Source organism: Callionymus lyra, chromosome 13 (genome assembly GCF_982586985.1).
Source record: "Callionymus lyra chromosome 13, fCalLyr1.hap1.1, whole genome shotgun sequence".
Taxonomy (NCBI): domain Eukaryota; kingdom Metazoa; phylum Chordata; class Actinopteri; order Syngnathiformes; family Callionymidae; genus Callionymus; species Callionymus lyra.
In genome coordinates this window covers 13,086,604-13,109,595 of record NC_141830.1, presented here as the reverse complement: position 1 = coordinate 13,109,595, position 22,992 = coordinate 13,086,604, and the positions used below count along the sequence as shown (strand labels likewise).

The 22,992-nt window shown below is 38.0% G+C and overlaps 1 protein-coding gene across 4 annotated transcripts in view; it reads right to left on the bottom strand.

Annotated features, from left to right (window-relative positions):
- cnih3 (cornichon family AMPA receptor auxiliary protein 3) overlaps positions 1–22,770 on the bottom strand; it is a 46,667-nt gene extending 23,897 nt beyond the window's left edge. For all 4 annotated transcript variants that reach the window (XM_087806023.1, XM_087806024.1, XM_087806021.1 and 1 more), the window contains exons 1-3: positions 22,353–22,770; positions 10,143–10,211; positions 523–570 (exon numbers count right to left, since the gene is read on the bottom strand). In XM_087806023.1, the coding sequence (XP_087662149.1) occupies positions 523–570; positions 10,143–10,211; positions 22,353–22,430 (195 nt within the window). In that variant the 5' untranslated portion in view covers positions 22,431–22,770. The remainder of the gene's footprint in view (positions 1–522; positions 571–10,142; positions 10,212–22,352) is intronic.
- Positions 22,771–22,992: the final 222 nt, after the last annotated feature.

Sequence of the window (22,992 nt, the reverse complement as noted above, 5' to 3'; positions counted from 1 at the left end):
GATTTACTCTGTCAAACGCGTCCCAACACAGATTAGCGGTTAACCGAGCAATCCTCATGATTATTTATGACATATTGCAAATTCAGGGAGGGCTGTGTTGCTCTGGGCTTGAATCCACAGTGAGTTACCTTCCAGCAGGGAGGCTCCACAGAGATTTGAGCGAATGCTCTATAACGAAAAGCAAAGTGCAGCGGTGGGTCTAAGAGAATCCTCTTCGTAATCCAATTGCAGCTCTTATCTCCTAGTAATCACTCAACTTGGTGTTTTGTCTTGATCTTGACATTTCTTCTCCTGTGCAAACCTGCTATTAATACCAACAACATGTAGTGCTATAATTAAATAAATCCAAATAGTGCTTCGTCACACTTGTTATTTCAAGCAGCAGAAGTCTTAAGAAGAAACAGGGGAAAACTATGAACTTGTTATTTAATTTACAAGAAGAACAGATGGTTAAGTGCTGGTTAAGAAATATTGATGGGTAATAAAAACTCTGAACTATGAGTGTGGGTCGTACTTCCTTACCTTTCTCAGCAAGTTACAGATCCTCTCGATGTTTCGCAGTCTCTCCCGCTGAAAAGAGATAAGCAAAAGTGAGCGGGAATAATCATGGATCAGGATAAGATGGAAATCGCTCCACGGATGATGCGTTTAACTATAAAATGTTTACGGTAGTTGATAGTAAAATGCTGACTCTATAAATCCTCGTGCTAGTCAGTAAAATACATGTCATGTGACAAATTCACTTACACCTATTTTTAGTGATGTTCTGATGAAGCTTCATGAAGCAGTGTCTTTGTTTTCAGAGTCCACTAGATGGCGGTCTCTGCAATATTTTCCTTTTTTTTGAACAACTGTTCCAAAGAAACATCACGACTTTTTGAGACTGACGCCGTTTCATGAAGCTTCATCAGCACATCACTACCTATTATACTCTAGTTAACCAAGTTCGGAAAGAACCAACACAATTGTGAATAATTGCATTTCTGCAATAGCAATAGCATTTGTAATGAGTGAGAATATCTATCTGTACATCCATCTGTATGTAGAGCCTTAATTGAGTTAAAAAACAAAATGTGTTATGGCACACACTTAGTTTGCAGCCTATAGAAACCATGGAAATGTTACTTAAAATGGGCAGAAGATGAAAGGTTTGTATGAGATCTGACAGCCTCCGATGAAGAGTTCTGAGAACTTTAATGAACTAATACTTTCCTTTTTATTAAGTTTTCCACACTTTACAGGTTGGTAAATCTCCAAAAACCACTGAAATGGACGGAGATATAACACAGTTTCTTACAGTCTGAGTTTAAAGGTCAATTGCTCCATGAGTCGTATTTCCCTTATAATGTTCATCCATTGCTCCAAATCAGGATCTTCTGCTTTGCACCAGTTTCTCGGTATAGCTTTTTTACATGCAACCAACATTACTTGCATTAGATAAACATCACATGACATAACACAATCGCTTGTATTTCCCAGGTACATCGTTTTAAAAGTGTTTGGCACAGAATAGCCAAGAAAGGTTCCAATTGTACGATTTATGTAGCACATGTATTGTTGTACATTGCTAGAAATTGTAAGCATGATGGGCATCCTTGTCTCCACACATCCTCCAACATGTATCACCTGATTCGTCAGATTTGCTTTTTATTTTGGGAGTTAAAATAACACCTTATACTTATTTTTCCACCCAAATTCCCTGCAGATCATAGCTGTTTCTGTACTCTCTGTTGAGTTTTACAGATGTTTTCCCATTCCTATATTGATATTTAAGTTCCTGTTCCCTCTCCTATTTTGATTTTATTCAAGCAATTGACAAAGAGAGAGTCGTTCTTAAGTTCTGAGAACTTTTAATAGCTTCAGTAATAAACAGCTTTCTCTTAATAGAAAATAAATACATTTCAAATTTGCTTTGAAGAGCAGACATTCTTTGGATTTTTTGAAGTGAGAAATGTCACAATGTTTAAAGGATCGACAGAGACGGCTAAAAAAAGAAAAATCAATAATTGACCTTCATACAATCAATAAATCAAGATAAATAATAACGTTTTTTATAATTTTGTGTAGACTTGCATCAAATGCGCAAGATGAAGAAACCCGCGCAAACCCGAGTTTCTAGATGAAATGCTGAATAGCCTGAACACACTTCAATTGTATTGCTCATTGGATGTGTCATAATTATGGAGGGGATTTCTTTTTAACTGAGAATTTCAGCGAGATTACAATGCAGTAGCATGTCTGCCTCAATCCAAGTGTCACATAAAACACATTCATTTCATGAGTCAATGGTCTATGATACATGTAAAAAATGACTCAAATCATGGAAAAAAAAGCCTGATCCCATCTCTAGCCTGAGTCACGTAACTACACCTCGCCTCAATCGCCACACTCCTCGGTGCTGTGCTTTTTATTTTGCGAAGGCTTCGACTTGTATATTAAGCGATAAAGTGCTCTAATCAGCACTTGCCACGTTGCTGACAGCCACCTTTTCACCAAAGCTTTTAACATCTTCATCAAATATTAACAAATTCCTATAGCATTACGCTCGAGATGTGTACTGCTTGTTCTACGCCTCATTCTTATCCCAGCATTCGTGCTCAAGACACAAATGCTTTCCAGAGTCTATTAAAGATATTTATATTTTTTTTATAAAAATACAAATCTTCATGGAGAACATCAAAGCTGTAACTGAAAATGCATTGCCCCAAATACGCTAGATAATTCTCAGCTCTTTTGTTGCTATATTACCCGGAATAGAAGCTTTAATAACCCACATTTCTTTGTAGTTTTCAATTTAACTGCGTATGTTGATATGTTTTAATTAGTTTGCAGGCACTTGGAATTGGAGTCAGCTGAATTAAAATATTCCAGAAAATGTAAAGCGATTCACAACAGTGCATAAGACCTGTGAAAGAAACAGCGATGTGTCAAAATGTAACGTATAAAAGCAGCAGATGCCCCAGAAACACTCAGATGCACACAGTAACACATTTACACAGTCACACAGTAATCAGGATCTATATTTCTCCTGGCATATTGTTGCTCCTCGCAGCACTTATCCAGCCAACAACTTGATTTTACACTTAGAATTCACATTTTCTGTTCAGGTTATGCTACATTTTTGGATTCTTTTCAAGTATTGGGATTATTTACATTTAAAATACTTAGCATATTTTACAACTTTTGATTGTCGTTCAAATTTATAAAACAATTGATGCCAGTAAAGGCTGATTTTATCAGACTTTCTTAGCCTGTAACTGTCGTTCATATTCTAGTACCCATTAGTACTATTGTCTCTATGACAAACACATCTGCTAATCCACAAATAAATATAAATGTTATTTTACATGCAATTATTAATACATGTTTTTACTATTATCCGTAATTGCTCATTGTTTATGTCAATTATGTTGTTATCAGTGAAATAAATCCCATGCAAGTGGTTGAATATCATACAAAGCTACAACTATCAACTTGTTTTGCTTCTTAATGGTAATATACTGTTTGACTTAATGCTAGTTTCCAAGGTTATTGTATTTTAAGTAAAGCTTATATAAGCTTGATTTTATCTTCATTAAACATGGTTCAAACATTTGCGACATGTTGTACAGTCTAGACCAATAATGATAATATGTGGCTAACTTTGATGCCAATCTATGTGTCATGTCCAGTCATTTCTATTTCCTTTGGTCTCACTTCCTGGTTTTATTCTGAAAATCATGATCGTCTTGTAAACTTCCTCCCGTGCTCCTGACCTAATTGCCCTGATTCGTGTTACCTGTGTTTTCGTCTCACCTGATTCCTGTTTCCCATGATTGTATGACATCATATTTCCCTGGCACATGTATCGCTTGTTTATAGTGTCTAGTGATATTCGTTTTATTCAAACCTAAAAATGAAGTCAGAAAATCATCAAGATTTATTTCCTATTCAGATCATAAAAGCATTTCAAAGTCATTATTTTTTGCACTTGTTCATGTTTTAGGTCACAGGTGTACAAACTGGTCCAGAAAAGGGTAGAGACGGTGCAGGTTTTGGATCCAACCAGTCAGGCACATATAGTTGAACCAATCAGGCGTCTGAAGACAGCAATCAATTAATTGTCAGTCAGGTGTTGCTTGTTTAAGCCAAAACCTGATTCGTTAACTTGTGTGTGCTTGACTGGTTGGAACAAAAACCTGCACCGTCTCGGCCCTTTTGTGGACCAGTTTGACGCCCCTGTTTTAGGTAGTTATAATGTCATTGTCTTGATTTAATAACAATATGCAAAGATGAGGTTGTTTTTCAATTGTGCTGAATTGCATTTCATGCTTTAGATAATAAGCATCTTTAACGATCTCTACCTCTGCATATGTATTTATGGAAGCCAGGGAAGCTGTTCTACTTGACCCAGAGACAACACAAGGGATACCTCAAACACATTTTTTTTGGGGCCTTTGGGTCACCTTGACCCTGAGATAACACAAAGATAAATAAGAGGCAAAATTCCGAAAACAATTTTATTAAACATTATGTTATTGTGTGTGAGTCTAAAAAACAACAGCCACTCATCCAACACATCACATGAGGATTATTTAATAGCAAAAGAGCATAACAAAAACCCTTCTTTTTTTATCTTTTATTATCCCACTTGTTTCAAACTAAAATGAGAAGCCATTAAAAAGGAAGTGAGAGTCACTTGCAGCTGAGGACTGACACAAAAAGGAATTCAGAGGAGCAAAGTGAGGATCTAAATTCACAGCAGTGTTTCAGTAATAGACACAATGAACCATCCTTCATGTCCTCCATATGAACCACAAACACAGTCTAGTGGCAAAACATTACATCAAGTCCAAGAACCATTTAGTCCGGAGTGACTCGTGCACTTGTCGCCTTTATCTGGCCCTTCAAGGAGGACACCGATCACTCCGCTCGAAGGAAGCCGGTGTGTGTACTCGTGAGTTTATCTACACACAAACTCACGACTGTCAAGTCATTAACAAGCAATTAGGTTGATGCTTCTTTGAAATGTTGCTCAGCCAGACTGTGCTTGACACGCAGGAGCAGCGTTGGAAGCGTAAACAAGAGTTGAGAGAGGCAGCAGCAGGGGAGAGACTCAGGAGAGGAAACCAAGGTGGTGGTTTATACTGATGTTAAATTGACGGGGTAGGCTAATGAAGTTACAACCCTTTTTAATAGTTTGCTTTTTTTCGGTGGTAGATAGAGCAGTTATCTTTACCACATGTGACTCAAAATTGATAAAGAAAGGATTTTTCAACTTTAAGCAAAGGAAATAAATAAAGGAAACCCAAACGGTATAGGTGCTAAGTTAGCTAGCTGAGGTCATTCTGAGGTGGAACTTGCCACTCCTTACAACACCTTGTATCTGTATTGTTTGAGTAGATATCTAGAAAATCTAGGATTATTTAGCCATTTAAAACTTTCTGATATTGACTTGAGCTTGTAAAACATCAACTCTTTGAAAAAGGTTTTAGCATCAAATAAAGGTCAACCTTTTCATTACTGTCTCCAAAAATGTAGTTTATGATTATTGTGGTTAATCATAATATTAATAATAATGGATGGTTAGGTCTGTCGGGGTCTATGTTACAGTGGTCAGCCAATCAAATAAGGTCTGAATCAGCTGGTATGTTGTGTGGTGTCTCTCAAGGTTCCGTTTCGGGAATTTTATTGTTTTTGCTGTACTTGATTCCCCTGGGTAAAATCATTCAGAGATTTCCTCATGTTTCTTACCACATTTTTTGCTGATGACATTCAGCTCTACTGCTCATTTGATCCAACTGAGCCCCAGAGGCTGAACATCTTAGTCAATTTTTTGCTAGAAATCAAACAATGAGTGAAAACACTTTGCAGCTAAATGTGGACAAAACTGAAACTCTGATGATTGCGCCTGGTGATTCCAGGGTTGAGTCAGTACTTGGGTGACTTAGGTCAGTCTGTCAAACTGAGCCTGAGAAACCTGGGTGTTGTATTTGACAAAGACACGCATCTAGTTCAACACTGCAGAAAACTGATCATAAACTGTTTCCTTCAACTGAGAAAAATGATGTCACAACACTTTCTGGAGCTTATAATTCATGCGTTTGTGTCGTTTGGACTATTGTATCAGTTTATTTTCATGTCTAAACAAGGAGCTGTCTCGCCTGCAGTTGATTCAGAACTCTGCAGCGAACTAGTTAGTGTTTATGATATTTAAACCATCTCTACCAAAAGACTAAGTAAGTAATTAATTACTCTGCAGTTTGCTCTCTGAGTTTCACAGTAATGATGAGAAAAGTTTTTATTTTATGTTATTTATATTTAATGCATTTTTAACTCAGCCCTTTTTTTTCAAACATGAATTACAAGTATCAACGACGTTACTGCACAATAACTCACGTATTAACTGATGTTTAATCAAAAACTGTTTGTTTTGTCTCTAAGGCAGCAGCTGAACTGCTCTTCTCACTCGTCCAGTCTGCATCTTTCCGCAGTTCCCCGTCACTGCGGCTGGACATCGTGCAGAGGTCTGACTCATCCAAACATTCTCAGATTCTGGAGCTCATGTAGGAGGTCTTGCAGTGCTTCAATACTGATTCAACGCTGGAAATGCATTTCCACGATCTGGAGGATCTTTGAGTTAAATAGACTGAGAAAAGGAAAAACCAATAACCTAAATTAATTCTGCTCATATCAGTTATTTGCAAGGTTGGAAACATTTAAATAAACCCATCAGTTTCAACCATTGGGTCTTAAGTCAGCTTGTGTTTTCAACCCACTGGATGAGACTGGAAGAGCTTCAAAAATTCTTCAATAAAGAGACTACTTCTAAAAGCATTTGGTTCATCACAGAGTATTTCTAATTGGATTCAGTCAACCGCTTAATTGACATGATTTCATTGAACAAAATATTAAATCATTATGACCTTTAATATTCAGTTTCAAATATTTTAAATCAATGAGGCATGTTTTTATTATAATTTTGTCAAAATCTTGACGTTTTTTTTTATTTGTACAATCCAGTTTTATTCTGCTCAATTTAGTAACTCCAGATTCAGTTACTTAGTATTCATATCATCACACATGTCATAGCTTTGGTCACAATTGAATAATTTGTATAATTGTGCAGCGAGAATTCTGTCCTGCTCTAGTAGAAGAACTCACATTTCTCCGAACCTTAAAACTCTTTACTGGCTTCCAGTTTCTTTCAGGATCAACTTTAAAATTCTAGTTCTTACTTTCAGATCTATTCATGGTCAGACTCCTCCTTACTTCACTGATCTGATCCAGACTTACACCCCAGCTCGGGCTCTGAGGTCTGTGGATCAGAATCTACTGATGGTTCCTGAACACGGTTCAAGACCAGAGGAGAGAAATCCTTCCAGGCTTTTGCTCTCACGCTTTGGAACGATCTTTCTTTCTCTTTGCGCTTGATTGATTTACTCACTCCTTCAACAAACATCTTAAGACATGTCAATTCTTGCAGGCTTTTCCCTGATTTTCTGAGACTCCTGTGTTGTTCTCTGTGTAATCTTGACCTTTTTAGTATATACTTTATTGAGTATTGTTTTGATTCTTTAAGCGCTTTGTGACCCTGGTCTGGAAAACGGTCTACAAATATAAATTACTTACTTACTTACTTATTTATATTTTATGGAGTTAATTGGACCTCTTCTAAAACTGAAATGAGAACTGGACTTCTATGAGTTTCTGTTTGTCCATTGTACGACTCAAATGGGAAATCTGTTAACTCTCACAGTTAGACTAATAGTAGAGGCACATCCGCAACTGTTAGCATTTTTTTTTAAGATATGTGGGATGTTAAAAATATTAGAAAGACAAAAGGAATACCAGAAGGGGAATCTCAAGAGCAGTACCCTGCTGGGTTTTGTGACACTTTTTTGTGCGTTATATAATTCAACGCGAAAAAAACAAAATATAAAAGTTTTTTTTCTATCTAGTCCACTGCGCTTTGTTTCACCATCTTTAAAGTTTCTTTGAGATTTTACTTAAGCCTCACCCGTCCTTCAAGTCAATGACACATTTTCGACCAACTTTTCGGTCATTCACTTCTTCTTCCAGGATGTATGGAAGTCAATCCAGATATTAGCTCTTAAGTCAAAGTCACCTTCAGACGGACTGCTCACACTCTACTATAGCCACATGTATTATTAACAGCCTGCTGTGTTAGTAAAAGCCCAAAAGACCTTGGGGAAAGAGATTTAGAGGGCTGGAATTTCTCCTAAAACAACTTAACTGAGGGCTGTTTCCCAACGCTGGCACACACTAATGTGCATTTTTCTCCTCTTATTCTTACAAATGCTGCTGTAGACACTTTTTTTTTTATAAACCACAAAGTATTTGAATTTTAGAGAAGAGAACACTCTGCTGGACGAATTTGAGAAATGATGTGGAAGGAAAAGTTAAAGGACACACTCAGCTGAACGTATGAGAATGTATTAATGCGTTAACACCCATGACTTGTCGAAAACATGCTAATTTAAAATTCAATAGTTTCCACTTTGTTTCCATACATAATCAAATGAAACGACTCTGTGCACATTAAATGTTAAAGTCTGTTGGATAACTAAGAGAAAGGTTTCTATACATACCGCTAATACATTATCACCCATGGCTAAGTGCTCCAGATGTGGACAACGCTTGCATGCTGGATTCAATATTGTTTAAAGGAGTACTTTAGTACTCTTCACACGTTGTTAGTAAAAAGGGCTGCAAAAGGGCTTGTGTATTACATTTTCTTTTTCAAAATAAGAGGCAGCTGCTGTCAGGTCAAGCCTACACACTGAGAGAACCATTACAAATCTTTAGATGTTGCCAGCAAGTCTCTGCTCAAGGACAGACATCTGCATAAGTCAACTGATAAACAGATTCTCTCTAAAAGAGATCAAATGCGGTCACTTTCCACAACGACCACATGGCATCTTAGAAGCCAATTGTTTAGAGTTGCTGTCCAATGACACAAGCAGGACTGACCATACTATAAAAGATCTAGCATTTCGTTAGAACTTTCCACTTGGAAATGAAAGACGTCTCTGCAATAGATCTCTGCTCTGCCAAGGCCAATGATCATGTAAGTTATTCTCTGACTTTTGCTAAACTATAATTTTCTCTTAAACTTATTCCTGTGTCTGTGTCCTTCTTTACCACCACCACGTATCTATACCGGGGAGGGGTCGGTTCATCGGAACAAAACCCCTAACACTATTCAACACAAAAGGTCGAACTTATTCATGGGAAGGAAAAATAATTTAGGAATTAGCATCAACACTTGATTGATTAACTACGTTTTCCATCTGGTTCACTTACGTGGGATGAAAAACAAGAAAACAAAAACATTTTAAATGTCTTGTGTCTTGTGTTGTAGTGACCCTCTTGGGCTGCATTAAATCTGGGGCCCCCAGGTATGGCTTTGGAGATGTCTGATCTAGGTTTTGGTGAACATGAACTCTCCCTCAGATTCCTGTCACCCTGCAGATCATAGAAAAAAAAAAAATGCTAACGATATAAAGCATCTAAATCTTCAACTAGTTCCACAAAGAAATGAGAATGTGTTGAAGTACATATGGCAAAAATATTAACAGGATTCAAGAATTAACATCAACACTTTGTGGCGTCTTTAGTTGTCAAATGGTCTTGCTGTAAAATGTTACTCAACAGTTTAAAACTTTTAAACACATTAAACATTTAAAAAATATTTTATTTTATTGAACAAAACAGTTATCATTGGTGGGTTGCATGAAATCTGCTCAAAGGCCAGAGTTTAGACATGCCTGGAATATATATTTCTTTGGCATTAGTACAAGAGCAGATCCATGTTTAACCTGGGCTGGAATATATTGCTCTTAGTCTTACTTTTATTTAGAGATGCATTAGTTAACAACAGATGTTTCATCAAGAAAAATAGTACACAACATAATTAGAAGCTGCCATATTTGGAAAATGAATAAAGGCAGAGAAAAGGATTGATGGAAAAGTAATGTGGACTGTTTTTTCTCTTTCATTCACCCATTCATTTATTCATCTCAGGGAGTCGAGGCTGATATGTTGTTCTTCTTTTCATTACCATAAGCGGTTAGACAATAAACTGAAGTTTAATGTACAATAGATGACAAATCTGGCCTTAACAAAGAACCAATACTTACAGCGTGGAGTGGATTTCCTTGATCGATGGGCACCTTGAAGTCTGCTTGAAGCTCATCAAAAGCTGTTATCTGCAGATGACAGTGAACAGAAAGGCCAGGTTAATTTCAGCCTCAGTGCCAGTGCTGTTCAGATCCAATTGAATAAAAACAACAGAGATATCAGGGATATGATGAAGGAGATGGTTGGATAGAAGCACTTTCACAATCATTTGGTTAAATCATTTCAGAAGAGGATTATTTAATCACATTATTAGATCATTTTAAATTATCTTGAAAGACCAATTCATCTGTTAGAAAAATACTCACAACAGCAAAACACAAATTCTAATGACACCCTTTTGGTTTTTGGATGAGAGGAGCAACACAACTCACATTTGCACAACAATCCAATATGTGAACCATAACAACCGGATATATTGATATAGGTTAGATATGTTGTTTGGTTGAGATCGTCTCTCAGCCATTTAATCCACCATCATCCACCTTAATCGATATTTATCATCCTCTTTACTCATCCTTTCCCTGTGAGCCTCATTTGCTGTTGTCTCTTCACCTTTCTTTTAACTGGTCTCTCCATCTTACACATTCTTCATCCCACATGTCTACTATCTCTCTCCTCCCTGTGCTTTTCTTTCAACTCACTCTCAATGACAAACTGTGCATCTTCAACTCTTACTGTGCGTTCACACCAAAAGCGATTCCATGACACTACTTGCCAAAGTAGTGTACTTTTCCAGTACATTTATCAGACTATACCAATAAAAGAAACGTTCGAAAAGTAGACTTTCATGTAGAAATCAACCCTTTGACAACTATTGATGTATAACTATATATGTTTATTATGCTTCTTTTTTTTTAGTAAAAAATACATTTAAAGTAACATGCATCATACAGGATAAACCAAATTATTGACAAAACTAGAGGAACACTATAAACAACATGTCCTCTGCACCATCAGAAACACCCTCTACCCACTCATCACAAAGACACTGCAAATACAAAACGATCATAAACGAAAAAGTAAAATTAAACTGTCAAGAGTAAGGATCAAACTGCCGTAACACCATTATGTTTTGCGGCGTTGTATGATTGGCTGAGTTACAGAAACAGTGACGCACTGATGGGCTCAGAAAAGAAGCGCCCCCGGACAGACAGGATTGGACGAACGTCGACACCAACCAAGATTAAAAACAGAATTTAAATCAATGCAAATAGAGATTATGAGTGTGAAGGGCACAGGATCATCTCTGTTCATGCTTTCATTTTCAAACTAAAAAAATAATAATGATAATAAAAAAAGCAAAGACAGATCAGTTGACTAGACCAGACCTCCTCTAGTGCTGAAAGAACAGTATTTGATCTGCCAACAGTGTTTTAATTGCTAGTCCAGGGATTCGAAGATCAATAAAATGCACAGATTCCATTTCCCGCACAGCAAAGACATCATGTACCGCAAACGGATCTTGTTTCAGTCCAGGGTCAGCGTTCTGCCTGCACTTACTGCAAGTACTTTAATACAGCCTATAATATATCAAACTGAATTCTTCATATATCCTTTAAATAATGACAAGGCCTTGACTACACACAGTTATTTAAAGATTCCTAAATGTCGGGATGTGAAATGTCAAGTCCTAAAAATGACGAGTTTCTTTAAATCTCATCTGGAATAGATTGCCTTTAAATGGTTACTTTACTGAGCAGGACGGAGGTATATGGATGTTTTTAAGCGTCTTTTTGGAGGAAGTTCGTCCACTGAGCTCCAGTTGTTTCATTAAAATGGACATACATTTTTTTCTTTAACTCTAAAAAGGAACACATTTCTGTGAAAAGAATCCCAACCTTTAGGCGACATGACGGTGAGTAGAAAATGAGAAAAATCATTTAAGATAGTAGGGAATCCATCCCCTATGGCTTCTCTCATCCGCACTCACTCTACTGTTGCATTGTGGGATTCCATTACCAACAAAGGCAAGTAAAAATGAGGTGCAAAACCCTGGTTGATAGTCATGCGGCGGAGGCAGCTGCACCACCCAGGCAGGTGTCATCATCCCAGCGGTTTAGCCTCTGTAGGCAGCCAGATATGAGGATAGCTCGGTGGGAGAAACACTGAATGTGTGCGCAAGTGAAGGAAGTCAAAGGAATTGGATCACAGCGTTGCCCACGCCTCGTATGCAATGTGTACGCTGAGATCTCTGCGTTTGTGGTCCATGGGTTCGCTCGGGATGGGAATTAACATCAGAAGGTTCGCCGCGATCGCGGGTTATTTCCCACAGCTCCGCTCTGACAGGCAGCGCTTTACATGTTATTTCCCCGCGGATGCAAACAACAATCCTGGCTCATTGCCTCGCCCCGTTCCAGTGTGTTAGCCTCTCCCAGCATGTTCCTCATGGGTGATGGGATCACATATACAGCCTTCATGGAGACATTAATCTAGGCAAATGGAGTTTTCGAACGTTACAACTCGTGCAGACGCCAGAAATGTGAGTTACAGAAGCTTCATGTCCATGTACAGTAGATCATTTTTCAACTATATACGTACAGTATGTTCCGAGTTGTTTGATCCAGTAGCTTGTTTACATTGTGATGCAATGAGCAGTAGATAGTGAAATAAATTCATGACAATAGTTCAGGAATAATAATATTAAACACATTGTAAGTAAGTAAGTAAGTATTTTTTATTTGTATAGCGCTTTTCCAGACCAGGGTCACAAAGCGCTTAAACAATCAAAACAATATTCACTAAAGTATATACTTTAAAGGTCAAGATAAAACTGATAACACAACAGGAGTTCCAGAAAATCAAGGAAAAGCCTGAACAAATAAAAACGTCTTATAATAAAAAAAGGTTATCATCTATGACCCATTAAAGGAAAGTACACCCCCAAAACTAAATTCTACTTTATCCTAAATACCTTAGAAGCTATCACAGTCATGATGATCAGAAGTTGAAACATGCCTGAGAGCTGCAGACCACGAATCCGTGTCATCCTCGATGTGTGATTCCTGAGGAAAACCCTCTGGCAACCACTGTTTTTTTTTGTTGTTGTTGCAAAGCTGGAAGTGTTGATATGGATGTTTGCTCCCAGAGAATACTTTGAAGTCAAGGTCTGCTGGTGGTGACAGCCAACGAACTGGCACCCTCCGTTTTTTCCTGGCATGGGGAATTGTGTATAAACCGTGTGCAGTTGCTGTGCAGACTATGGACGATTACAGTTTTGTGTAGTTTTTACCTTCTTAACGCTACATCTCCGCTCGTTTTTACTGATTTGCACCAGGCTTTGACCCAACAATAACCAGTCCCGAGGCATCAGTATGGAATTAATTAAGATTAAAGACAACAATCACAGCATACTCAAACTACACACTCCTTTTGAATTATTTAAAGTTAAGTCTGAATTATTCATTAGGATTTAAACCCACTGGTTAATTTCCCTGCACAGCCATTCCTCACCAACCTCTGGCGAGTGGTTTAGAAACCAGTAGAGCAGCAGCTCGCGCTGAAATCTACGTACAGACATGTAAGAAGCGAATGAGGCTTATATATTTTTTATCTCTCATTTCTTTGGGGGACAGGAGGGATGTTAATGACTATTTCAGAATTTTTCCGGAGTACAAAAGCCCAGATTTACATTTTTTAAATAAGGAAAAAAAACTGATTTTATTAAAATTAGGTCTACTTTAAGATTCCTTCAATTTAAAGTAGTATTTTTTTCTATTTTTATTGATTGATATAACAATTATTTTCCATGATGTATTGTTTCCATAATAAAACAAACAATTACATTGAAAAAAGCCTTTCCTTTTCAAGCTTTGTTCTACTATTATATAACAGTCCAACATATACATTTCTACAGACTTGATAGTAAGAAAAAAGTGCGACAATAATGATGACATCTTTATTGTCATCATCTTGAGCAAACATTCGTACCCTAAGTCCCCTCGACATTACGACCCTATATAAAATTACTATTATCAATAGCATCAGCTGAAGTGTTACGTACAATGAAAAGAGCTTATGTTATGCTGTATGTCTTAATACATGCATATTTGACAATAAAAGAACTTGACTTGACTTAATGTATACACCTGGTTACACTGACCTATTCGCTCTTCTATCAGACGCACCATGAACCTTTTCAGCAATTATTGAACTTGACAACACATAACATGCTTGGCACGCACGGCCACTCATCACCCTGTCGCACTTATTCTTATCCAGTATCGATGGAAAAACCCCTAGAGTGCAGTTTCATGGACAAAGGAAGACCCACCAAATGTATTGCAGATATATTATAGAAATGTATGGATAAACTTGTCTGGTCATGCTGGTTGGACCAATAATACAATGGTCTTACTGGTCAGACCAGAATATGATGCTGGTGGGACCACTATATGATACTGGTCTTGCTGATGGGACCATCATACAATACTGGTCTTTCTGGTGGGACCATCATACAATACTGGTCTTGCTGGTGGGACCATCATGCAATACTGATCTTGCTGGTGGGACCATCATACGATACTGATCTTGCTGGTGGGACCATCATACAATACTGGTCTTGCTGGTGGGACCATCATACAATACTGATCTTGCTGGTGGGACCATCATACGATACTGATCTTGCTGGTGGGACCATCATACAATACTGGTCTTGCTGGTGGGACCATCATACAATACTGGTCTTGCTGGTGGGACCATCATACAATACTGATCTTGCTGGTGGGACCATCATACGATACTGATCTTGCTGGTGGGACCATCATACAATACTGGTCTTGCTGGTGGGACCATCATACAATACTGGTCTTGCTGGTGGGACCACCTTCTGATGTTGGTCTTTCTGGTGGGACCATTATTTGATATTGGTCTAGCTGATGGGTCCACCTTCTGATGGGGGTCTTGCTGCTAGGACCATCATACGATACTGGTCTTGCTGGTGGGACCATCATACAATACTGGTCTTGCTGGTGGGACCACCTTCTGATGTTGGTCTTTCTGGTGGGACCATTATTTGATATTGGTCTAGCTGATGGGTCCACCTTCTGATGGGGGTCTTGCTGCTAGGACCATCATACGATACTGGTCTTGCTGCTGGGAACATTATACGATACTGGTCTTCCTGGTCAGAACACTTTATAAACCTAGTCCCCTAAAAAAAAAATCCTCCTGGGAAAAAGACTAATAATAATTCACATTTAAAAGATAAATATTTGAGCTTATAAGATATTTGATTTAAGACATGTGTTGGCTCACAGAACTTCACCCTCTACATATGTATTTGTGTACCTTTACAGTTTAACGTTCTGGCTAAACACCGCTAACTGAATTTGGAAAAGAAGGCTCGACTTTCAAAAGAGGTAAGAGCTGTTTTTCAGTGTAAACTGACATATTCACTTCACTTTGGGATTTCCCACCTAGCAGTAAAAGGAACTTCCCTGTCACTGTTGGGTCGACTGCCTGTCTTTGATGGAACTTGGCTTTTGACCTTTTTCTCAAGAATGTCAGCACACATTTGTATCACTCTGCGGTGGACGGAGAAGGAAGTCCCTGTTGGGGTTGCACAGTTAACCCGTCAAGTGCCATTACACTAAAAAAAAAAACAAGGTGAATATCGTGTGCCATATTAACCATAACCATAACCACAAAACCAGGGGTCGGCAACATGTACCACTCAAAGAGCCATTTGGACCCATTTCCTAAAGGAAAGAAAACCCTAGGAGCCGCAAAACCCATTGATTTTAACAATTAAATATAATTCCGTATAATGTTCACTTTCTCCATTTGTCTTTATGGTATATTTAAACAAACTATAATTAAAATGTTTGTTAGTGAACGCTCACTCAAAATTCAAACTTCAATCATGAACTACTCAACCTCATGTCGACTAACGGTTGGGACTATTTTCAGAGTAATTTGTTCATTTTTAGAGTAATGGACAAAAATGTATGTTCATTTTAATGTAGAAACTGGAGCCAAGTTGTCTGCGTCTTCATCGAAAAAACCTCCATACTGCAGCCTAAATCGCTTGAAAATACGTTAAAATTTGAATATTGTGTACTTAAACTATAAGTATTGATAATGATCATAAAAATATTTTGTTATGTATATTTATGTATATTTTCTTTGCAGTTGTTTAACTGAGTCATGGTTGTTTTTCCCTTCAATATGTAAAGCACTATGTGACTCTGGAGGGTCATATATACATTAATATATGTGTTTCATCATCAGCATTATTATATTATTATTACTATTACTATAATTTAAACAATGCAGAATACAAAATAAAAGGACATTAAAAACAAAATGATGTGATATCACACCTAACCTAGTTTACACAGTAATAATGTGCATGTCTGTAACTGACTGACTTTTCTATGTAGGCTAAAAGAAATTATAGTTTACCAGGTCTTGATTTTTTTTTAGGCCTGCACAAATTGTAACAAACTAAAGTAAAATACTGTTACGCTTGTTGTTGTGCGTGTTACTGTTCCTTGTCGGTCCTTGTAAAGTCCCTTCGTTTTCATGCATCATTGGAAAAAAGCTATGAAACATTAAATAAAATTCCAACACTATACTTATACTTATTTTCAAAAAACTCAGTGAGCCGCATCAGAGTGTAGAAAGAGCCGCATGCGTGTTGCCAACCGTTGCACTAAACCAATCTAGCCACACTTTTTAATTACGTCTTTTTTGCGACTTAAGCTTCCACCACACACAATCCCTATAATGCACCATGTATACAGGGGGACCAGTGGGGTGAGAATGATGGATTTCAGGTCACCTGGTGTTAATTCACATGTGGATCAATGTTAAGCCAGCTCAGCTAAACACTGATCTCCACCTCTATTAGCCTCCAGATGCCTGGACTGTAGGTGGTTTGCGTCACAGATTAAAATCAATTGAAAACCAATTTTTCACCATGATGTCTTTATGAGACACTTGAAGCACCATGACCACATAACAGAGAAGTGGGCACAAAAATTAAATTGTTTTACTGTGACGACATAGAACCACAAAGACACATGGACAAAGAAAAAAAGAGTGGTGTATGGTAGCCAAAGATCTTGAAATAATACAAAATGAATATTGCTCATATATTAGAAACACTCTGTACATTAAAAAAATTAAAATTGTAGAACTTGAAAAGAACCAAAGAGGAATAATTGTATTCATATTAAACATTTACCATTACTTTTTTTATGGCACATGATTACTTGGGGTTGTTTTTAAACTTTTTTTTAAATGTTGTTAAATTACACTCCCATCCGGTGTAGTTTTTTCTATTAAAATCCAATATTTAAAGAGGATTGGATTTGAGTCACACGGGCAGAATCATGCATTTTGAAAATGGACCTTCATAAAATTATAAATACCAAATATTTCCCCCTTGTGGGTAGATTGTAGTCCATTAATATTTAAGGTTGCTACCAAAAACATGAATATTTTAGATGTTGCAGGAATCAATACAAGATTGTCATTTTTTTATTTTTTTCATTTGTCTTCGTCTTTCTTTACTGCACACACAAATATAGCCTACAAGCATCGCCTTATTTGTATTCCTCCTGCATCTTCCAAATTTCACAAAACAAATAATTCTGCCATTTTTTTTTGCCAATATCCCTAAATTGTCTCTTTCACGATTAAAAAGAATTAAAAAAAACAAATAGCCAGAAAGGATCGGGAGTTAACTCTTATCTTTCAAATTAGGTCTGACAAGAACCTGATTTCATCAAACTCGTAATGACTTCTCCGATAAACCTTTTCTTCCTCCTTGTCTTTTCTCTCTTCAAACAACTTGATTTGCCGTTTCATGTTAACAGCACAGTTTCAGAAGAGGAAGAGATCTGCTTGTTCACTGTGAATGATAATTCCCTGCAACACCTCCACCAGACCTGTGAATGCCCCGTACTTGTCAAAGTATCATGCAAACTCATCACCAGGAACCTCACAATGCAGCTCCCAAGTCACTTGGTACAAAGATGAACGGAACTCGACTGGCGTCCAACATTTCAAAAATCAATGATGGCCGACTTAACAAAAGGAAAAGAGACAAATGTTGTGACTGCATAGAATGAAGTGTAAGAATCTAGCAGGGAGCTAAAACAATATTGATATCATGTCTAGGAAGGCTTACCTGACTAATAACACCAGATAGATGTATTGAACAGATTGATCAAAACTGCAGTTGTGTTCCTGCATTAAATATTGAGTGATATATTAAATATATGAGACAGACAGTACTTCTTAATTGTCTTAAAGATGTTCTACTTATCTTTACAGAATGAGTGAAAGGCTTGGATTGAGTTTCTTCCTGGAAGCTTCAAGAATCTCTCTCAGTATTTCAGCCATGACAGAATGATAGGAAACAAATGCAACTGCCGTTTCAACCCGTGGCTATAGAGCAATCTGGTGTTGACGCGGCAACGTTGCATCATTTAGAGCAACAATAAAATAATAAGTAGAAAAAAAATCATCTAGATTTCCCATGGTATTTCATTAAAGGTCGGTTGGCCAGATTTTCACCTGGTGAGACTTTATGGCAGGAAGATGGGCTTGTTTAACGTTTTTATTTACCATCTTAAGTGGAAGCAAAAAAAAATTCCAAGTGGCACATATTGCGATTGTTTTTCCGAAATAAATGTTTATGTGAATTTAATTGCAAAAAAAGCTATAATTTTCAACATTCCAACATTTTTTTTATGTTTTTTATTGCACTAGCCAGTGCTCTGATGATTATAGATAAGGATAAACAATATACACAAAACTTTGTGGAAGGAAAAATATATAATAATAATAATAATAATAAAAATAAAAACAGTGCAAAAACAACAACAACAATGTCATTCCCTTAGGAAAACCAAAATCATGTGAAACATAGTTCAAACTCTGCATCTTGGTAGTTGAATTATCATAACTAAATTTTCGTTATTAATGTGCACTGAATGCACATGACTTTTCTGACACGACATATGTGCTCATGAAAAGGTTAGGAATCATTGCTTCAATTGCATTTGTGAAAAGGATTGATCCATGAATCATCCGTTTTGTTTTTCTGCTCAGCCTTTGTTTTTAATGAACGGCTTCAAGCTGCAATATTAACACATCTTTAAAATGCACTGAAACAAACCTACTTTTATAAGTGGTTTTAAAGTCATGGTAGGAATATTGACCGTATTTCATTAAAACCAATGTTTACGCAATCAAGTAGCAATTCCTTTCTGTATTAAAGGTCAACGAATGTGTTGATTTAAGTGTCTCTTAAATAGATGTGTGACTCTATTGTATCATCAGTATGTGTCTGTTTGTACAAAACTCTCTTTTCATTGAAATATTTACAAAATAAACTTGTTTGTCCAATTAGTGCAGCTGCTAGCAAAGCCTCGCTGCTTCCGCACACATCCTTCAGCCTCCCTTGGCAACATAACAAAACTGTGGACATGTAATGTAACCACAGTTAAGTAAATGATCTCGACGACAAGGCTCTTTCAATCCATTAAGGCATGTGTGGCGGGTGTTTGGCGTCACTGGCACTGGAGACCACCAGGCTCGAAGTACCGTGGGTACGTGACACTGGAAAACTCACCAGAGGTGGGTACGTTAATTAAAACATGGACATGTGGTCCCACTGGAGAGACGCTCTGTTCTACAGTGTTGGTTAAATACAGTTCTTTTTTAAAATTTCTTAGACAGTATCAGAATGCAGACTAAGCTCTTGACAGATTCATCAGTGAAAACACTGATTCAGTGAGACGTAATCCCAGCAGGAAGTCGAGGGTATGTCCCAGGGCTTCCTCCCAGTCGCACAGGCTCCGAATGCCTCATCAGGAAAAGGCATCCAGGAAGCATCCCGAGAATCCCAGATCATACGATAACTGTTTCGACTGGAGGAAAATCAATTATATTATTTTCTTCACTGGGAAATAAATGTATTTAAAGTGCCACATTATACTTTATATCGAGCTCTTAGTGAGGGACCGTCAAAGAAAATAAAACATGGACACAAGCGAAAAATATAGTTCAATACGAGAGGGGCTTTTACATCGCAACAAGACCAATTTCAAATAATCGATTATAGAAACTATCTTGAGCTTGATTAATACATATCCCAGAATACAAGCCGTTGGGTAAGAGAAGGACAAACAAAATCAGAGAAGAAAAACAAAGAGAAATTTCATGAAAAGTTATGTTATTCTTCCTTTCTTTCCAATCCGTCAACCTTCTATCAGCTGCTACTTAAAGCTTTCTGGTTCCAGTCCGTGGTGTCGGATCATTGATTCTCATCCTGTTTTTTCATAAATCAATATCAATATTCCCCCGGCTTTCTGATTTCTTATGTTAAAAAAATCCATTTTAACATAAGTGTCAACAAATCAACCATTTATTTTTAAATTACAAGCAGCAATTGAACATCATAGCTAACTTAACTCAGACAAACAGTCATGAATAAGCACAGATTGATGCCACATACTAACTCCTATTTTCTAGTGTGGATTTCCTCTATATACTCCGATTTCCTCTACAATCTAAAAGGTTAATTTATGGCTCTACGTTGTAAATAAGTGTGAGTGTCTGATCAGAGACATACTCAGCGTGTCACTTGCCTCTTACCCTGTGTAGCTGGGATGAATTTATTTTTTTGAAACAGAAAATTCTGGTGATGTTCTGTAGTTTCCTCATTCACTTAAATCTCTTGTAAATACTGATGCTCCCCGTTACGAACTCGCCCCCCCCAAAAAAAGGAAATAAAATAACGATCACTGATGTGAACCAACTGTCATGTTATTGGTGAACCTTGCGAGGCACGAAGAAAATATTAATCGCATGAGCTCCTTGGCGGAGTTATGCAACGTCTCAGTGCTTTTCTAGTTATCTCTGCGTTTATCAAACAACCTTCCCTTATGATCAAAAAGTTTCAAACACACTTCCTGAACAATACTTTTTGACAATCATACTTTAAGGATATCAATTCTAACAAACTCATAACTGCACAACAGAATACTGTGGTCACACAATTTTGCAGTGAAACATTTTTTATGTTCAGGTCAGTTTACCGAGGACATCTTACGTGCTATAGGGGCTAATGTGTGTGTATTTTCCCACGCGAACGATAAAGATGGATTCATTCTCTCGCTCGTCGTAAGGTGGTCCTCGAACAGCCCCTTCTTTGACGAGCTCCTGGAGATGAAAAGGATCTCTGACAGAGATGGTCAACTGCCAACATGGCCGACATGAAGTGAAAGAGTTGCAGCCAACATCCAGGGCAAGCCTTTGGCAGCTGGCATGTGTTAATGCGCCGCACACTTCCTCTGCTCCCCGATATTACGTGATGACTCCGAGAGCAGGAGCTTATTATTACGTGTCCTCGCTGCTGTCTCGGGCGGGAATCCAACGCACAACCTGGTTATTGCTGAAGCCTCACAATATTGCCTTTCTCTCGCTGATTGATGCCACGGCTTCTGTCGCTCAATTATTAAGCAGTTCTGACAGAGGTCCTGCTTCATCAGCTGCAGACGCCGATGAAGAAAGGGGGGGGTTGGATTTTTTTGTGCCTGTTTTCCTTTTAGTTCACTGGTGACTGCAGTGCACTATTCTGGTCTCTCTTTATTTCGGTTGTTTGAGCTGACACATGGGCCAGTAGATACAGCCACTATTAGCCGTAATTGCCAAGTGAATCAGGTTCTGTTTCCAGGCTAAACATCGGACCCAGTGGGCACTACGCTGGCAAACATGACCCAAATCTGTCTTTGAATGATATAGATATGCCGAAGGAAAATAATTAGATTATTCAAAAAATACCATAACGCGGTCAGCCGTGTCGAGTCCGGCCGGTTTAGTTGAGCGGAAAAGAAGGGGATTGTGGCTCATAAATCTATTTTTTTTTGTGATATTGCCGTAAATTCATCAGAGAAAACGATGGAGCGTCAACGCCCCCCAATACCCCTGACAAGTTTATGACGGTGAAGCTTTAAATGACTTTTAAATACAGTCGGCAGTGGCTCCATATTGAGGAAGAATCAGGTCACACATGGGAGGAAATTGCAGGAATCTGGCTCCAAAAAAGCAGGAGCCGAAGAAACAGGTGAGCACCTGGCGTCAGAGAATTTCCCCCCAAAATTATAGCTGCAGTATTGATTTTTTTTTTCCTTAATGTCCTTCAAGTAAAATGCTTTTTAAATACATTTTTTAAAAAGTAATCTTAAGACACTTACATGCCATATCGCGAAGAAGATGAGGGAGACACAGAGGACCAGAGACAGCATGTAGCAGAAGGCAGCAAAAGTGAACATAATTGAAAAGGAAAGCGGAGGATTATCTCCCAGAAAATCGCGGTCCGAGTAGAAAACATCTAAAATAAAAATAAAAATAACAAAAAAAAAACCCAGAACAGAAAGTTCGCTCTCACGGTGACACGAGACGAGGAGGCGACACCGGCACCATCACTTCTCCACAGAGCTGCAACAAATTGTTGCAAAAAAAACTGTACAAAACCCAAAATCACTGGACACAGATGTGGAGCATCATCTCGGTCAGTGCTGGAGGCCACGCACACGGATGTCCAGGGAGGTTCTGAGGAGAAAACAATCCCAGCAGAGACGCTGTTGGTGTTGAGATCCAGCAGAAGCAGCGTGTCAGAGGAGCGCGTCTCCTTCATGCAGCAGCTTTAATACATTCTCTTTTCTCTTCTTCACGGACCTATCAGCGGCCAGAGACGCGCGCGTGTGCGTGTGTGCACGCGCGAGGGTTTCAATTCCCGCGAAGAACGTTAACGTCTATTTCCAAAGCCAACCGTGAAACAAAAGATTTGAACCCACACCTATAATGAGTAATAGTAGAATAATAATAATTAAT